Source organism: Mchenga conophoros, linkage group LG10 (genome assembly GCF_057382185.1).
Source record: "Mchenga conophoros isolate Kocher_MC1m ecotype Shallow Benthic linkage group LG10, M_conophoros_male_GT1.1, whole genome shotgun sequence".
NCBI classification, from domain to species: Eukaryota; Metazoa; Chordata; class Actinopteri; order Cichliformes; family Cichlidae; genus Mchenga; species Mchenga conophoros.
In genome coordinates, this window is record NC_140535.1 from 9,884,831 (window position 1) to 9,899,742 (window position 14,912).

General features: G+C 40.3%; 3 protein-coding genes across 13 annotated transcripts in view; all 3 read right to left on the reverse strand.

The window, feature by feature from the left end:
* Nucleotides 1–223: 223 nt before the first annotated feature.
* Nucleotides 224–3,707, reverse strand: LOC146565372 (oligodendrocyte-myelin glycoprotein-like). Its single transcript, XM_085287917.1, has 2 exons — nt 3,386–3,707; nt 224–2,659 (listed from the first exon to the last, which is right to left on the reverse strand). The coding sequence occupies exons 1-2, from the start codon at nt 3,391–3,393 to the stop codon at nt 1,306–1,308; spliced, it is 1,362 nt and encodes a 453-aa protein (XP_085144043.1). The 5' UTR covers nt 3,394–3,707; the 3' UTR covers nt 224–1,305.
* Nucleotides 3,708–5,256: 1,549 nt separating this feature from the next.
* On the reverse strand, nt 5,257–7,960 carry LOC146565373 (uncharacterized). The gene is made up of 2 exons (XM_085287918.1): nt 7,803–7,960; nt 5,257–6,411 (listed from the first exon to the last, which is right to left on the reverse strand). Exon 2 carries the CDS (start codon nt 6,401–6,403, stop codon nt 5,645–5,647), a length of 759 nt encoding a protein of 252 aa, XP_085144044.1. The 5' UTR covers nt 6,404–6,411; nt 7,803–7,960; the 3' UTR covers nt 5,257–5,644.
* A 4,684-nt stretch (nt 7,961–12,644) lies between these two features.
* Nucleotides 12,645–14,912, reverse strand: part of ksr1a (kinase suppressor of ras 1a) — a 33,979-nt gene continuing 31,711 nt past the window's right edge. For all 11 annotated transcript variants that reach the window (XM_085288471.1, XM_085288462.1, XM_085288468.1 and 8 more), the window contains one exon: nt 12,645–14,024. In XM_085288471.1, coding sequence (XP_085144597.1) covers nt 14,018–14,024 — 7 coding nt within the window. In that variant the 3' untranslated portion in view covers nt 12,645–14,017. The remainder of the gene's footprint in view (nt 14,025–14,912) is intronic.

A 14,912-nucleotide genomic window follows, 5' to 3' on the forward strand; every position in this document is an offset into this window, starting at 1 on the left:
TGCAGCGTGGCCGCTCACTTCCTTCATTTGCCTATTATAGAGCAAGTGTGTAGAAACAAGCCAAGATTAAGCTCAGCATTAATTTGCCGTTTGTTTGGCCTCTCCCCCTAACACTTAATCACTGAACACTTTAAATTAGAACAACTGTCTTCCAGGGTAGGATAAAGCAAAGAAAAGAAGAGGAGGTGGTGAGTGGTGAAATGAAAACAATTATCAGAAGGTGTAAATAGCCAACATTTTATTTAACATTACAGAAAACACTTTGAAGCAGCACCCAGCAATAAACTAATTCCTGACATTAGTTCTTCTCCAGTTTATCAAAAGCAGATTTCTGTGGTGCTTTTCTCCCTCTGTTGGCAGCTTTAAGGTCTAGATGCAAAAGCGTTACTAAAATTGTAAAAGAAAAAACCCAAAAAAACCTGCAGGCTGCTACATCATTGGCGTTTAATGCAGTCGAGATTTGAATATCACGAAAGTGTCTGCGCTTTAATGCTCTGCGGCAAGACACAAGTAAGTTAGCATTCCTGCGACGTTCAGTCAGCATGCAGATAATTTTCACGAGCGTCACTGAATCATGAAGGACACTTAAGTCTGAGATGTGATCAAAATGCAGAAGCAGCGCCAAGCATTTGGACTTTGTTAAACTGTAGTGACGCAACAATGTCCATTTGTCTGCCCTCTGCTCCAAAGAGTCTCTGTTCTCTCCTGTTATGTGCGTGTCCCCGACATTTCGATCACACATCCTGACCCCTGTATGAAACGAGCAGGCCAGACATCAAGGACAGCTACAGTGAGAGCGGAAACAGTTAACAGGATGAAATGTTGCACAAAGTCAAAGCAAAAATACACATCTAGAGTGAAACTGGGGAAACAAATAGGGAAACAATAAAAAAATGTTAAAAAAAATAAAACATTTAAAACTCTAAATTGGGGACATTAGTGTGTACTGAAGTGCACCTTGGACAGCCTGGAAATAGACTGTTGCTGCCCATGAAGCACCAGGCACTCAGTTACATAACAGACTGGTACCTGGATGTATAGTGCCATCATGTGCTCTGCTAGATTCATTACAATCTTAAAAAGACATTCAAAGCAGGGCTTGTAAAAATGTTAGAAAAGTTGTTTGTTTTTGCACATGTAATTCTAAAAGTGTCAGTACACCCAGCTCAAGCCTGTCATTGAAATTAAAGCTGTAAAGCTGGTAATATATATATGCAAGGTTTGCAGCGCAGCAGCAGTATTCAGTTTTGTGTCTGTTCTACTTGTTTGTGCTATAAACTGGTGTTGGGCCTTTTCATTCGTCTTTCAATGGACTTGAATCAGAATGAGAGACAGGAGCGCTGAGCTATGAAGGAATAAATCCCAGGAACAGGAAACAAGAGCAGGGCTACTGTTAGGGATACCACCTGGAAAGGATGGATTCTGCCTCCTCACACTTCTGGTGCGAAGTGTGGTTGTCTTCTTTGTTTGGATGGACAGACTATCTGTGGTAAAAAATTGATCTGTGGCAGATGTCGTGTTATCTTCATCGGTCATTTCTGTAAGGAGACTTGTGTCTGTGGTTGAGGTTTGCTTTGTTGCAGAGACATGAAGAGAATCAGAGCTAACACTTGCAGACATGTGATCAATAGTTAGGTGTGTGCCTGTGGTTTTGTACTTCAGGGTGGCCATGCTGATGCTGGGTGTGGCTGTGAAAGTGTGGTGTTTTGTGTCCCATGTCTCTCTTGGGGCAACAGGAGTGTTCAGCGAGGTAGAAACAGACAGATACCACCAGCCGGTGACACTAGCTTTGGGGGTCATAGAGGTCAGATCCTTGGCGCTGGCAGCCAATGGGGGTAAGTTGTAGGAGGCATAATGCCACCCTCCCGTCCTGCCAGGGCGCACCCCTCCACAGACGGGCTGAGTGTGGCATGGGCAGCCCAGGACACGTGCGGGGGTACGCTGAGTCCAGGAGAGCAAGTAACTGATGTCGGCGTAAAGGTGGCAAGCCCAAGGATTGTTTCCCAAAGCAATGACTTTGAGCGATGTCATTTTGTCCAAGACTCCAAGAGGCATTGCAGAGAAGCGGTTAGCATGCAGGTAGAAGTAAGTTAGTCTGGGGAGCCGATCTAAAGATCCGGGAAGTACTTTTACTAGCCAGTTGTGGGACAGGTCAAGAATCTCCAGGCGTACGGGTAGGTTGGTGGGCAAAGTCCAGAAGTGATTGTGGCTGAGGTTGAGCGTGCACAAACTGCTCAGCGTGTTGTTGATAAAGGTGGCTCTCTCCATTTTGTTGTCGGAGAGGTCAAGCAGCTGCAGGTTCCACTGGTAAACCGTGTCATTCTTGTCCAACAACTGAATGCGGTTGGAGGAGGCATAAATCCGCCAGAGGGAACGAGGTAGGTTTGCGGGCAGTCGGCTCAGCCGATTGTGAGACAAATCTAGAACGCGGAGATGGGTGTAAGCGGTAAGTTGGTCATCCAGGCTGTGGAATCGATTGTGGGACAGGTTAAGGGAGCGCAGGTTGTACTGTAAGTTGTTGGGCAGACTTCTTAGACCCCTCGAGGAGCAGTCTACCTCCCTGTGGCTGCGACTGCAGGAGCACACGGAGGGACACACAGCCAGAATTCGCAACCCAAGCCATAACACGAGCACGAGCTCCAGAAGAGAAAGCTTCCACCTACAAGAAAGACAGCAAACCAGTGTTATTTGTACACAGCATCATTTTCAGAAGGCACACTGAAAGCGAGGCCTGCAGGGTGTGAAAATAGTGAACAAAGGATACAAACATTTGCTGCCTGCAGGAGAAGCATTTCAAACTATACAGGCTGGTTCTTTCTCACTTTCTCTCCACAAACATACACACATCTCTCACACATGTGCACAGACAGGTAGCTTAATGTTTCCTGTGCATCACTACATTGTTTGCAGGTACACACATTAACGTCACATACCAAACTGACTCCCCCAATTATGCAGCCATGTCTTTAGAGATTCTGTAGCAGTATCGTTTATATGCAACATTAGGAAAGTGCTTAATTGTGTCCTTTTGTAGAACTGATAAGCGCTTGATCTGAACTCAAGGAGGATATTTCTAATCTATTGAAGAAAATCATCCATCACAAAAGGATGAGAAATCCCTGCTGTCATTTTCCCTGGCATCAGTTTGCGTGTTCAGTCATCAGCGCTTGTCAGTAAAGTCACTCCCATGCTCTCAGAGGAGGAGAACTAGCTCAGTAGATGGGTTTTTATTAATGACTCCACAGAGAGCTCATGCATCAGCCGGTCCGAAGGCAGGCGAAGACACAGTTGCGAGCTGCTTGCTGTTGAAACTGCAGTATCTTTGAGCCGAGGGTGTGGCAGAACGTGTGAGTAAAAAGAGTGATTAAATTTGTTCAGAACTCACCTTCTCATTTTATCATTCCACTCACTTTTCTCTGCTCCTTCTCGCTGTCCAGCCCCCTCTTTCCCCTGTCCTTTTCTGCTTTTGATCCCAGGACCAGCTGGTGTTCTGCTGAAGGTGTTTTTTTTCACCCTTTTCCGCTCATAGAATTGACCTCTGCCTACTCGACCATTTTTTTTTTTTGTATCTTTTTTTCTCAGGCTGCCTTCACTTCTTTGCAGTTTGGTCCTTGGCTGCTCCTTGAAAAGCTGAGAGTTTACTACCGGCTCTTATGGATCTTTTGGGGTTGGCGTGATCACACACTGCAAGCTCTGGATTTACTCTGTGCAGTGGAAGTAAAAGGGGAGGGCTGGGGTGCTTGTGAGTGGGTAAGGTGGGGGTTGAGGGGGTGCATTAGGATGGAGGTAAGGAGAAATGTAGCGGATAATGAAGGGATCTCTGCATAAAAAGGACTACAAAGGAAACCACTTGGTCCCTTCCAAACCTGGCAGCTCTCAAGATTTCCCTCTGCATTTTAAAACGACAGCTGCTGCTGTGCTCGGATTTCAGCCCTGTTTGTATTTAAATAGGATCGACTGTTATCAGTTATCTCACATAATCTACACCCCCTCTTAAAGCCTCCTTTTGCAAATGTAATGATGTGCTTCAATTGGGTCTTATTTTCCTCGTAAATGTTGGAGGCTGCCACAAAAGAGCACCATGATTTATTGCAGAGCACTCTCCCTCTGCTGCAGCTTCCTACCTGTCATCAGCAATACAGGCAACTCTCCGTTCTGCACTGCATTGCTGTATTGCTACCACAAAATTTGACTTGGTCCAAAGAGACAGTTAATCAGTGTTTCAACTTTTCAAGTGCGACAAATTTGACAAAAATTATTTTTGCACAAAGACAGCTCACATTTCTGACTGCAGAACCCTGGCAGCAGTTAATTGAAATCTTCTTTTTTAAAACTATTGTCTCAGCTCAGTGGTCACCTTAACCAAAAACACATTTCAGCAAAGTGCTTGTTACTTCCTCCCCACCTTTTCTTTTCTGTACTTTCTTTTCTGGGTTTAGCAGCTTGCTGAGATGAGGTTAAGTTACATGTATCCTGTAACTGGCCCTTACAAGAAGCTTCACGATCACTCCACAGCTGTCTACCACCACCCTTAGCGTGCTATAAAACTGCTTTCAGCTCGTGCAGTGTTGCCAAATACTGCAGCAGTAGCAGGAAAGAAAAAAAAAAGAACACCCAATAACCCAAATTTGACTTTGTATACCTGCTGCACCATACAGGCAGTAAAGAGTTGCTGAAATTATTTACTCATTATTTCATTAATGTACATGCATCACCTAGAGCCATGCTTTTATTTCTCTCTTTTACTTTTTATCTCTTCTACTTTTGCATTCAGTGCCAGTGGTATAAATGCACTACCCAGCTCAGCAGAGAACAAACTATTCAGAACTGCTAAAGAAAGGTGCACATTCATCATGACGTCACCTGCAAGTGGATAAACAAAGTTCTGCACATGACAGCGGAAACAACCCCGTATTGGTTTTTTGGAAAAGTTTTCTGCGTGTGTGTGTGTGTGTGTCTGTGCTTCTATGTATGTCTTTTGTCAGCTCTGGCTGAGGTGAAAGAGAGCATTCTTTTAGAGTTGAGTGGCACTGCCTGGAGGACGCACATTCTCTGCTTGCTAATCAAGCAGACCGCTTACACACACACACACACGAATGCCAGCTCGTTACACAGCTGAAGGGCCAGTGATGACTCTGAATGATGGATCTCTGTTGTGCTGGTTGCGTGATTGTCAAATTAGAGTAAGAGAGGAAAAACACAAACACACAAGGTGAGCTGGGGGGAAAGAAACAAAAAGCTTATTCTAATGTTAAAATATTTTAATTTTCACACACAAGAATTGGAAGCAACATCACTCTATTGTTTTCCCAGTAATAAAATGGTTGACAAGCTTAGAATACACACAGCTGGTTGATTATCAAATTGAAATCTGTCTGGAGAAAAAAATTACAGTTAAAGGATTTAAAGCCAAAGTGAAATAAGGGCAGCTATACACAAAACTCCACATCACATCCTTTGGCAAAGAAAACAAAATGTTCATATATTAAGCTTCTTATATAAGAAGAGTGATGTAGGCTGTATAAGAACACAAATAGGGGGAATTATTTCATGAGCTACTCATAGTACGAAACACACAGTGTAAGATCCATAAAACCCGAGTATTTAGAAGTGGTGGGAATCTTAGGAATGAGATAGGAATCTTCTATTTCTTTTCTGCATCACCTTCCTCTTTGCCCTCAGAGGAGGCTGCTTCCACAGCTTGGCTGAGCTGGGCTTCGGTGGCCGCCTGTGGGTTGGGGGAGGGTGAATCTTCAGCTGCAGTTACAGGTGTAGCTGAAGCCTCCTCGCTGTTGGCTGCATCTCCCACCGCCTTCTCCTCTGGTGTTTTCTCATCCTCCTTTACCTTCTCACTGTCTTCCTTGATGGTGCCGTTATTTGTCTCCCCTTGTGCTGGAGTTACCTCAGCCATTAACATGGTGGTCTCTTTGGCTGCTCTCTCAGAGTCAGGCTTGCTTTTGGCCTTATTCTCAGTCCCCATCCAGTACTCGTTGTTGCTGACAGGTTCGCCATCGGTTCTCAGACGTCTCTTCAACTTGCACACCTTGCACAGCAGTATCAGTGTCAATATCATAAAAAGAACGCAGTTTAATAACAGTACGCCAGACAGTATGTACAGATTACGGCATTCAGCTTTGAATTTTTGAAAAACACTATGGGTGGTTGTTGGTGTCTTCACAGTGGTGGTGGTGGTGGTGGTGGTGGTGATGCTGGTAGTGGAGGCAGAGCTGATGGCAGGCTGAGATACACTTTCAGCCTTGCTTCTGGAACCAGGGGAGGTTGCTGTTGAGAAACGATACGTGGATTGATTGCCATTAGATCCAAGGGTGGGTTGAGTCATTCTGTTAGCATCACTTTGCCCTGGGATAAACAGCAATACACCCAGGATGAGCAGGCCGTTCATGTTTGTATCTGTGAAGACATGGCAAAGCATTAAAATCCATCTATTGCAGTAATGTCAGAACAGGAACAGGAAAGAGACTAGTACAATTACAAGGGACATGTGCTGTCCTTTGCATTTTCTAATATTCTATACATAGACTCCAGAACATTTTAGATGTAATTATTACAGTTTTTATTCCTCTAATACATCCTAGTGTATATGACAGCTCCTGTTTTAAAAACTAATCACAGAGCATTGTTGTTTCTCAAGCTGTTCAGGACCATATAGAATAATTTGTCCCATCTTCATCAGCTTTATTGGCTTTATGGCTCTTTATGTAAATGTTGATGCTAACTATTTCAGAGTACTTCTCCTTTAGCTGTCAGCTGCGGTATCATAGTTTCTGTAATTTCTCAGTGTGTTTGATTTCCAAAAATACCCCCCCCCCCCCCCCCAAAAAAACCCCCCCAAACAAACAAAAAACAAAAAAATAAATTAAAGGTACAAAAGCACACTAATAATAACGATTATTACTAATAATTACCTCTTGTTTTTTTTGCATTTAATAGAAGTCAGTGACAGTGTCATTGTGAGTCTACTGGAGATTTCTTTTTAAATTCCAAAGTGTGGGTCCCAATCAGTTGCATAGAGTATTAGTGAGCTGTATTAAAATGGAAGGGATCGTTGTCGTATACTTTTGTCAGGCGCCCTGACCATCCCAGCCTTACCCCAACACCTATAATGAGTTCTGTAGTGATCTATGTAAATACAGCTTTCATAAATCAACTACAAATTCATAGTTTTGAACTTCATTAAACTCAAACTTCATCACTTCATCCTTACATCTGTGGAGTTGGACAATTTTTTTAAAAAGTGTGCATAATCCTGTTTAATATACACAATCGTATTTATACTGGTGGTACGCACCATTAACACTGGCTAACACTTCAAGATGAAAACTAACACTTTAGATTTGATTTAATCAAATACGACATCCCATTCTGTTTTGTTATAAAAACTAAAGCTGAAAAAATCACTTTTTTGAAAACTGTTCATTAGGTAATGAGTACATTTTTTAACTATAGGGTTGGATACTCTTAGGTACTCAAAAAGAGTATGTGAATTTGTGAATCTTTGGAAAATTATTAATTACATGTTTACATATTTAAAAAAAAAAAATTTTTAAACATGTATTTTTTTCTGTATTTCAGTGTCAATTTATATTTGCGAAAACACAATTTTCCTTTTATGCTCCCAACATTAAACGGCTATCAAACCCTCAAACAGTCCATATATGTGTCCAAGGTCCACGTAGGTGGGAAGCTTGCTGCCATGCAACCTACCAAGAGCTTCTTCTAACTGAGATCTGCACTCGATTTATAATCAAGCTGCGCATTTAAAGATAAAGTTTGCGACTTACATTGATGATGATCTTGATATAGTTCCAAGAAGACTACAGCTCTGTGTGAATACTATAATCACGTATTCAGTATGCTGCAGGTGAAGAGATGTGAATGATGTGGAAAGCTGCTGGGAGATTTGACAGTAATCTAAATCAACGGCACACTCGTCTTTCTGACTCATTCTTACTTCTCCATTTAGGCTATATTAAGAAAAGGAAGTGGTTTTGGTGCTCTGTTCTGTGTTGCTGTTGATCACGCAGACATCTGTTGGGTGGCATACTATAAAAAGAGGGAGGCGTAAATAATCAGTAAAACCCATTGTTGTCCTACCTAGGACTGCATAATCATCAATACAATTTGCAAAGCAGCGACACCAGTCGAGCTGCAAACTGTGCTATTTTTTTACACAATTATTTTGAGCAATTCTATTGTTCTTAAAGGCCTTTCACAGAAACTGACGTGCCAGAGATTCATTTTTTTTTTAAACCTAAAGCAATAATAATCATGCCTATATCTGTCGTCTTCAATTTCACCTACATATTTTTGTCTGAGCTCTCTCCGACCGCTCACAGAGCACTTTTAATTATAGGCATTGGTAAATGTCATACAACAAACAGCATACAACCTTTCTGACACTTGGTTACCACACACCACATGCAGCGGAAAAGGACAACAGAACAAGCACTTATAGATGACATAAAACATTTATGAAAAACATTATTCCGCATCAGTTCACCAACAGCAAAAAAGAAAAAAAGAAAAAAAAAGAAATTTGCATTAAAAATCGAGTTATTTTATCAACTTCCCCTTTTATTTTCCTCTCTTACTGTATGTTGAGTTTCCCATGTGATTTCTGGCTATTTAGGCAGTCTGCACCTGCACTCATGACTTTCAGCTTTAGAGGGGAATGTTTAATTTGGTAAGATGTTGCAGATAAACTGGATGTTTTCTGCAGGCGGTGAAGTAGACACAGAAAAGTTTGGACCCCCTGCTGCTTAACCTGCTGTGCTGCAGACAATTTAATTATCACGAGCATGAAAACAACACCAGACAGTAAAAACTGGTAATTAAAAAAATGACAAAAGCAAAATTAAAGGTATTAAAGGCAACATCACAACCTGTCATGCTGCTATAATCTACCATCTATAGTCCTTTATTTGCTTGGTCCTCAGACTGGCGGTGGCCAAATATTCTGACAAAGAGTATTAATTCTCTTTGAGCCCTAAAAGCTGACTTAATCTAATAAACATGAGAAGGATGATAAGGCTAAATATGTATGAGGGGAACTGAGAACAAAAGGAAAGAGGATGACTTCATCTCAAAAACCCCTCACCTTTCACTGAATGACGGAAAGTCCCCATTTGTTAGTAAGATCATGGTGTGTTTGTTGTAGATGTTTTGCGTGCGTCCAGCTGCCCCACTTTCTTTCCCCTTTTTTTTCTCTTTCAGTACCTTCACTTCTATAAATAACCAGCTTGCTGGCTGTGTTGGTGGACAGCTTCATTAAGGAGAGTCCCAAGGTCATCAATTGATGGTTGACAGTTGTAGTGGTGCACTCAGCAAATGTTAGAATGACCACGAGAAAGCTCTCTCACTATCTCTGTTGTGTTCTCACCTTACCCTCTGTTTCAAAACCAAATTGTGGCTATGTGTGTGTGAAGGCTTTTTGTGTGATTTCTGGGTTTGATTTGAACATGCCTGGCATAACACATACCACTGGTTGCACATGTAATGCTGGTACATTTTCAGCTTGCTAATTTGGTAACAAAATCAAACAAATGACTAATTGTCATTCTGTAGCTGACCTTGCAGTAATGGAAACAGTTTTCCCTCACTAAACGCTGGTCATGTGACCCAGTACCAGTTGGAGTCAAAGAGCTTTTTAGCTGCAGTAGAATATACAAGGTCCTCTCTTTGCCATTGATGCCAGTATACAGAAATCAATTCACCATTCTTCTTTTTTCTTCAGATAAAACATTTCAAAGACCAAACGCAAGCACAAGTGCTCATTATCAAGGCACCTTCCGAGGCTTCGTAAACTTAACTGAAGGTCACAGAAAAGCTTCCTAACCAAAATAGGGAAACTGGAATTGCTTCCTTTTATTTATATACCTCCAGCTACAACCATTCAAGCTCTTCTGTTTACCGACTCATAGTGAGCCTTTCGATTATTGTCACTGTTTCAGAGTGAGACCAAATGCAAAACCTGGCCACCCTCTCTCATCTGCTACCAAGGTATGAAATTGAAAACTAATAAATGAGTGTTTGCAGAATATTATGATCACACAGTGAAGTTAACCTTTGAGCTTATGTGCTCATTAATGTCACTGCCCCACATTTTTTAAACCTATTAGACATTTGTATGAAATGAATTCTCAACTCGTAGCCAAAAATTTGTCTTTTTGAGGTTAAAAGTACCACCATCTTTGGTAAATTCTAAGCAGTTTATTCTTAACATGTCAAATTTGTACAAACTGAGGAAGTTAGCTTAAAATTTAAGACACACTGTTTACATGTTTCCCATCAAGTTACTACATATTTGAAAAAAGTTAATGTAAAATGTGCAAAACCATTAAAAAAGAAGCAGTGCCTCATCATGTCTTTACCATAAAAGGAAAGATGGCAAACACTTTCTTTTGGGTCGTTATGCCACCTAGAGGAAAAATGGGATTGTGCTCAGCCTGCTCTTGGCTTGCATCTATAATGTTCACCTATAATAACTATGGAAGTTTATTTTTGATTAGATAATATCTATAATTTATTATAGGTTTGGATTTGTTTTCTCTGTTTTGGACATTAATTTTATGACTGCCACTCGACGCTCTCCTAGCTAACTCAGAGAAATTAAAACACAAAAAAGAAAACTGGAACAGTAATGTTGTCTCAAACAAAGAATGGAAAAAATATTTCAATATTTCTTTAAAAAATAAACTGGTCCAGTCAGGAAAACGGGGACAGAGAGAGGGGAAGACATGCAGCAACAAAGAGTCGTGGGTAGCACTCGAACTCAAGCCTACGGCTCTCCGGCCACCAGGCATATGTTTGCCTGCTCACTCACTGAGCTAAACCAGCTTCCCAAAGTGTTTATGGAGTGTTGTAATAAAGGAGAGATGTTCAAAAGTATACACATAAAATATGCATAAAAGTCCAAGTATGCATACATTTTTAAACTACAGCAGTTCAAAGTTATCAGCATTTTATTAGTTTGTATTTGTACTATATCCAAATTATTTTTATTTGCATTTTTATACTGAAACCCAAATAATTTAGATACTAAGACTGTACTTTATAATGCTTGCAGCTTGTGTTAAAAGATTTCAAACATTGACATAAACAAATCACATTTAAAATTGAAACTTGCTTTGATTTAGCATATTCATGTAATTTAAACTGAATGTGCTGAAGCTTGGAAAGTGCAAAAAAAAAAAAAAAAAAGAAGAAGAAGAAGAAGAAGAAGAAGAACTCTAGATCATATGTTTTATCTTTCTACAGTTTTCTATCTCTTTCACATTTCTACTGAAAGTAGCATGTTTGTTGGTGCCAGATGGGCTGATCTGAGTATTTCAGAACCTGCTGATCTACTGGGAATTTCCCCACACAACAGTCTCCAGGGTTTACAGAGAATGGGCCAATGAAGAGAAAACATCCAGCAAGCTGCAGTTCTCTGGCCAAAAATGTGCAGTGGTGTTTCTACAGTCTGTTGGGGCCAAAGATAAAAATTCAGTGGTGGTCCTTCCAACCAGCACTGATCACCACGTTACAAAAAAAATCTGACATCACAAAAACAAATGAACAAACAGAAACATGGCGACTTAATGCACAGCTAGCCAAGTTAATGCCAAATGTCAAACAAAAGAATGAATTTAATGGTAGCAGAAGTTACGTTATTCAGGCTTCTTTCTCGCACAGTTAAGGTTAAACTAGCAGTGTTTAGTAAGTTAATATTATATTTAATCCACTCACTCCGGTCTTGCTTTCCCCCCTCCTTATTGTCGTTGCTGCGATTCCAAATCTGCCAGCCCTCTGGGACCAAGCAATTGGCTGCCTTCTGAATATGTGATTAACAACATGAAAGCATCCATCTCACCTTGTATCAACTGTTCATGATGCTGGTGATGGTGTAACGATGTGGAGAATGTTTTCCTGGCACTCTCTGGTTTCCATGTGAGCATGATTTAAACACCACAGCCTTCCTGAGTATTGTTCCTGAGCATGTCCACCCCTTAATGAGCACCATGTCACAAAGCTTAAATCATTTCAAACTAGTTTCTTAAACAAAGTGATTTCATTTTGACCAGATGGCCTCCACATTCATCAGACGTCAGTGCAACAGCGCACCTTTGGGATGTGGTCAGTTGATGCCATCGTGTTGATATGATGCATAGTGTCCAGTTATTTTGAATACCTGTGCTGGAAAACACATTTTACCAACTTACCATCAGCTGCAAAATAACCGTATCAGCTGTATTTACATGACAAGCCTCACTTTATTGTTTTCCATGGATGAAAACACAAACTGCGTGTACAGAATGGTAATCACATGCAATACAAAAATATGAATTTTTACAACAACATAAAAAAAAGAAAACAAAAACACGGATTGGCCAATACTTAAAAAACAAAACAAAACATTGTACAGCTTTTGTACAGCATTCTGTACATGAAAAAAATATAAATATATATACACATCTGTAATAGCCAGAGCAGTACCAGTTCAAAAATGTTGTCATGTGTTTTACATATAAAATGTTTGTAGAAATATTAGAAGAATTGTCTTAATTTGCTGTACATTAAATAATGTATATACAGTACATTACATACCATTGGATTTGCAACACAACATTTACTGTAGTCTTTCACAAATACCACCCCCCCCCCCCCCCAAAAAAAAAAAAAAAAAAAAAAAAAAAAAAAATCAAACAGAACAAAAACAACCCTACATGTTCCAACACAGTACACTCACTCAGTCAACACACAACCACAAGCACACCAGCTGAAGCCAGCAATCACAAACAGTATACACAAGCACGCACAAGAGGTACTGTTTAAGGAAGGTATAGGACACTTTTTGCACCAGATTCCTGATTTCTCCTTCCCTCTTTTCTTTCTTTCTTTTTTTTGTTGCACAGAAAATGCGATCACTCAGCTCCTCGAAGCAACTTCCTTTTAAGGTGCACTTCACACTTCAGCAGATGAGCATTGCTAAGAAAAAGTCTGCAGAAAGAAATAGACTGTAGTTTTCTATTTTCGTGTAGATAGTCTTTGTTTTCTGTTTGCATTTTTTGTCTTCCACTTCAGCTCGTTTAGCATACGCAAGTCTTTATCAGTGCCCCCTTTTGGAACGCATCAAATAAACAGTGAATTCACCAGACCAAAAATGACAAATAAGCTAACACAAGGGAAAAATAAACACTGCAAAAGAAACCATACGCAAAACAAAAGAAGCAAAAAAAGAAGAGTCTATGATTTTTTTTTTCCATTTTGACAAAGTGCATATTGGATTTATACTTCTCAGGACATGCCATCCTACAATCCTTAAAAAAATAAAAATAATAATAATTAAAAAAAAACTGAGAAGGAGGAGGCAGGTGGTTTAAGATCATCACTCAAGCAGCATGTCAAAGTTGTGTCAAACACCCTCCACCACCGCCACCCAGGGAGTGAAGAGATAAATGAAGCAGGGTGTTTGGTATTAAGGTCCATTTTTTGTCCAGCAGTGTGTATTTGCGTGCGTGCGTGTTTGTGTTTTAGATAGAAAGAGAGCCATGTGGTCAGTACCACCCCAGGCAAGAACAACCACATCACAGCAGCACAGAGAAGTTGAGCAGGGCCGAGGATAGGGCAGCCATCAGCAGGCACAGACCACAGCACACCAGTCAGTCTCAGCACAGACACCACAAGCCAGTTAGTCAGAAGCCTCAGAGTCTCGACTGACATTACAGGAGAAGACCAGAAGGAAGTGAAAGAGCTAATTTTTTTTGTTTGTTTTGTTTTTAGAGGAATGAAGGGATTTAGGGTGATGGGCGACAACGGTTGTCCGTCACACCTCAGTCCAACGATCCTCTCTTCCGAACAAGGAAATAACATGGAAGATCGGACTGTGGATTAGTGGAAGTGGCGCCTGTTTCAGACAGAGGCAATGCTTTGATCAATCCTGTAAGAGTTAAGGATTCAGGAGCATGCAAGGCAGACCCAGGCTTTGTTTTGCATTGCTTTTGTTTCAGAGTGACGGCTACAACCTAGATTAGACAAGAGAAAAAGAAAAAGACAAAAAAGCAAAAGAAAACAGACATTAGACGGTTAGTGAAAAGTTAACAGGCTTACATTGGAGAATGCAAGGTATCGCACGCACTGATTAGTTAGAGGACATCCATGAGATTTAAAAGGTTTAAAGCATGTTTAATGTGATTTAGAAGTCATTTGAAAGTCAGCTGTGCAAAGCTACCATTTAAGAAACAAGAGTGAAGCCCAGTGACTGCTGGCAGCAGTCTTGAAGCAAATGTAAGAAAAGTGTGTGAAAAAGCAAACCATACAGTATTGTGCAAAAGTCTTCACCCACATATAAGCAAAATGTGGGTGTTTTCATTCATTCATTCATTCATATATATATATATATATATATATATATATATATATATATATATATATATATATATATATATATTTATTTTAGGGGTGCAACGATATTCGTATCGATATTGAACCGTTCGATACAGTGCTTTCGGTTCGGTACGCATATGTATCGAACAATACAATTTTTTTAAATTTTTTTTTTTTGTGTCCCGTTTGGATCTATAGCCATCAGAATTGTTGTCTTGAGGCCAAGAAAGATGCCAAGAGGATTTATTTTAAGTGGATCATCATATTGGTCCATTTGATTGACCTTTATTATAATTATGAATTTATTTTATTTTCAGTTGCAAACGGGACAGACATGACTGTGGGATAGGACAGGGGGAAAGAATGAAAGAAAGAGGGGGAGAGAAAGAAAGAAAACCAAAGGGGAGAAAAAAAAAAGAACAATACAAAATTTGTAATTTATTTTATCAACTTTCCTTCTGACGATGCTGTCTGTGTTGAGCGCTCAGTGAATCTGCATTTGACTACTCCGCCTAGGCTCGAGAGTG

Bases quoted from the DNA above. Each gene is read 5' to 3' on its own strand.
- LOC146565373 (XM_085287918.1), bottom strand. From the start codon at position 6,403: ATGAACGGCCTGCTCATCCTGGGTGTATTGCTGTTTATCCCAGGGCAA.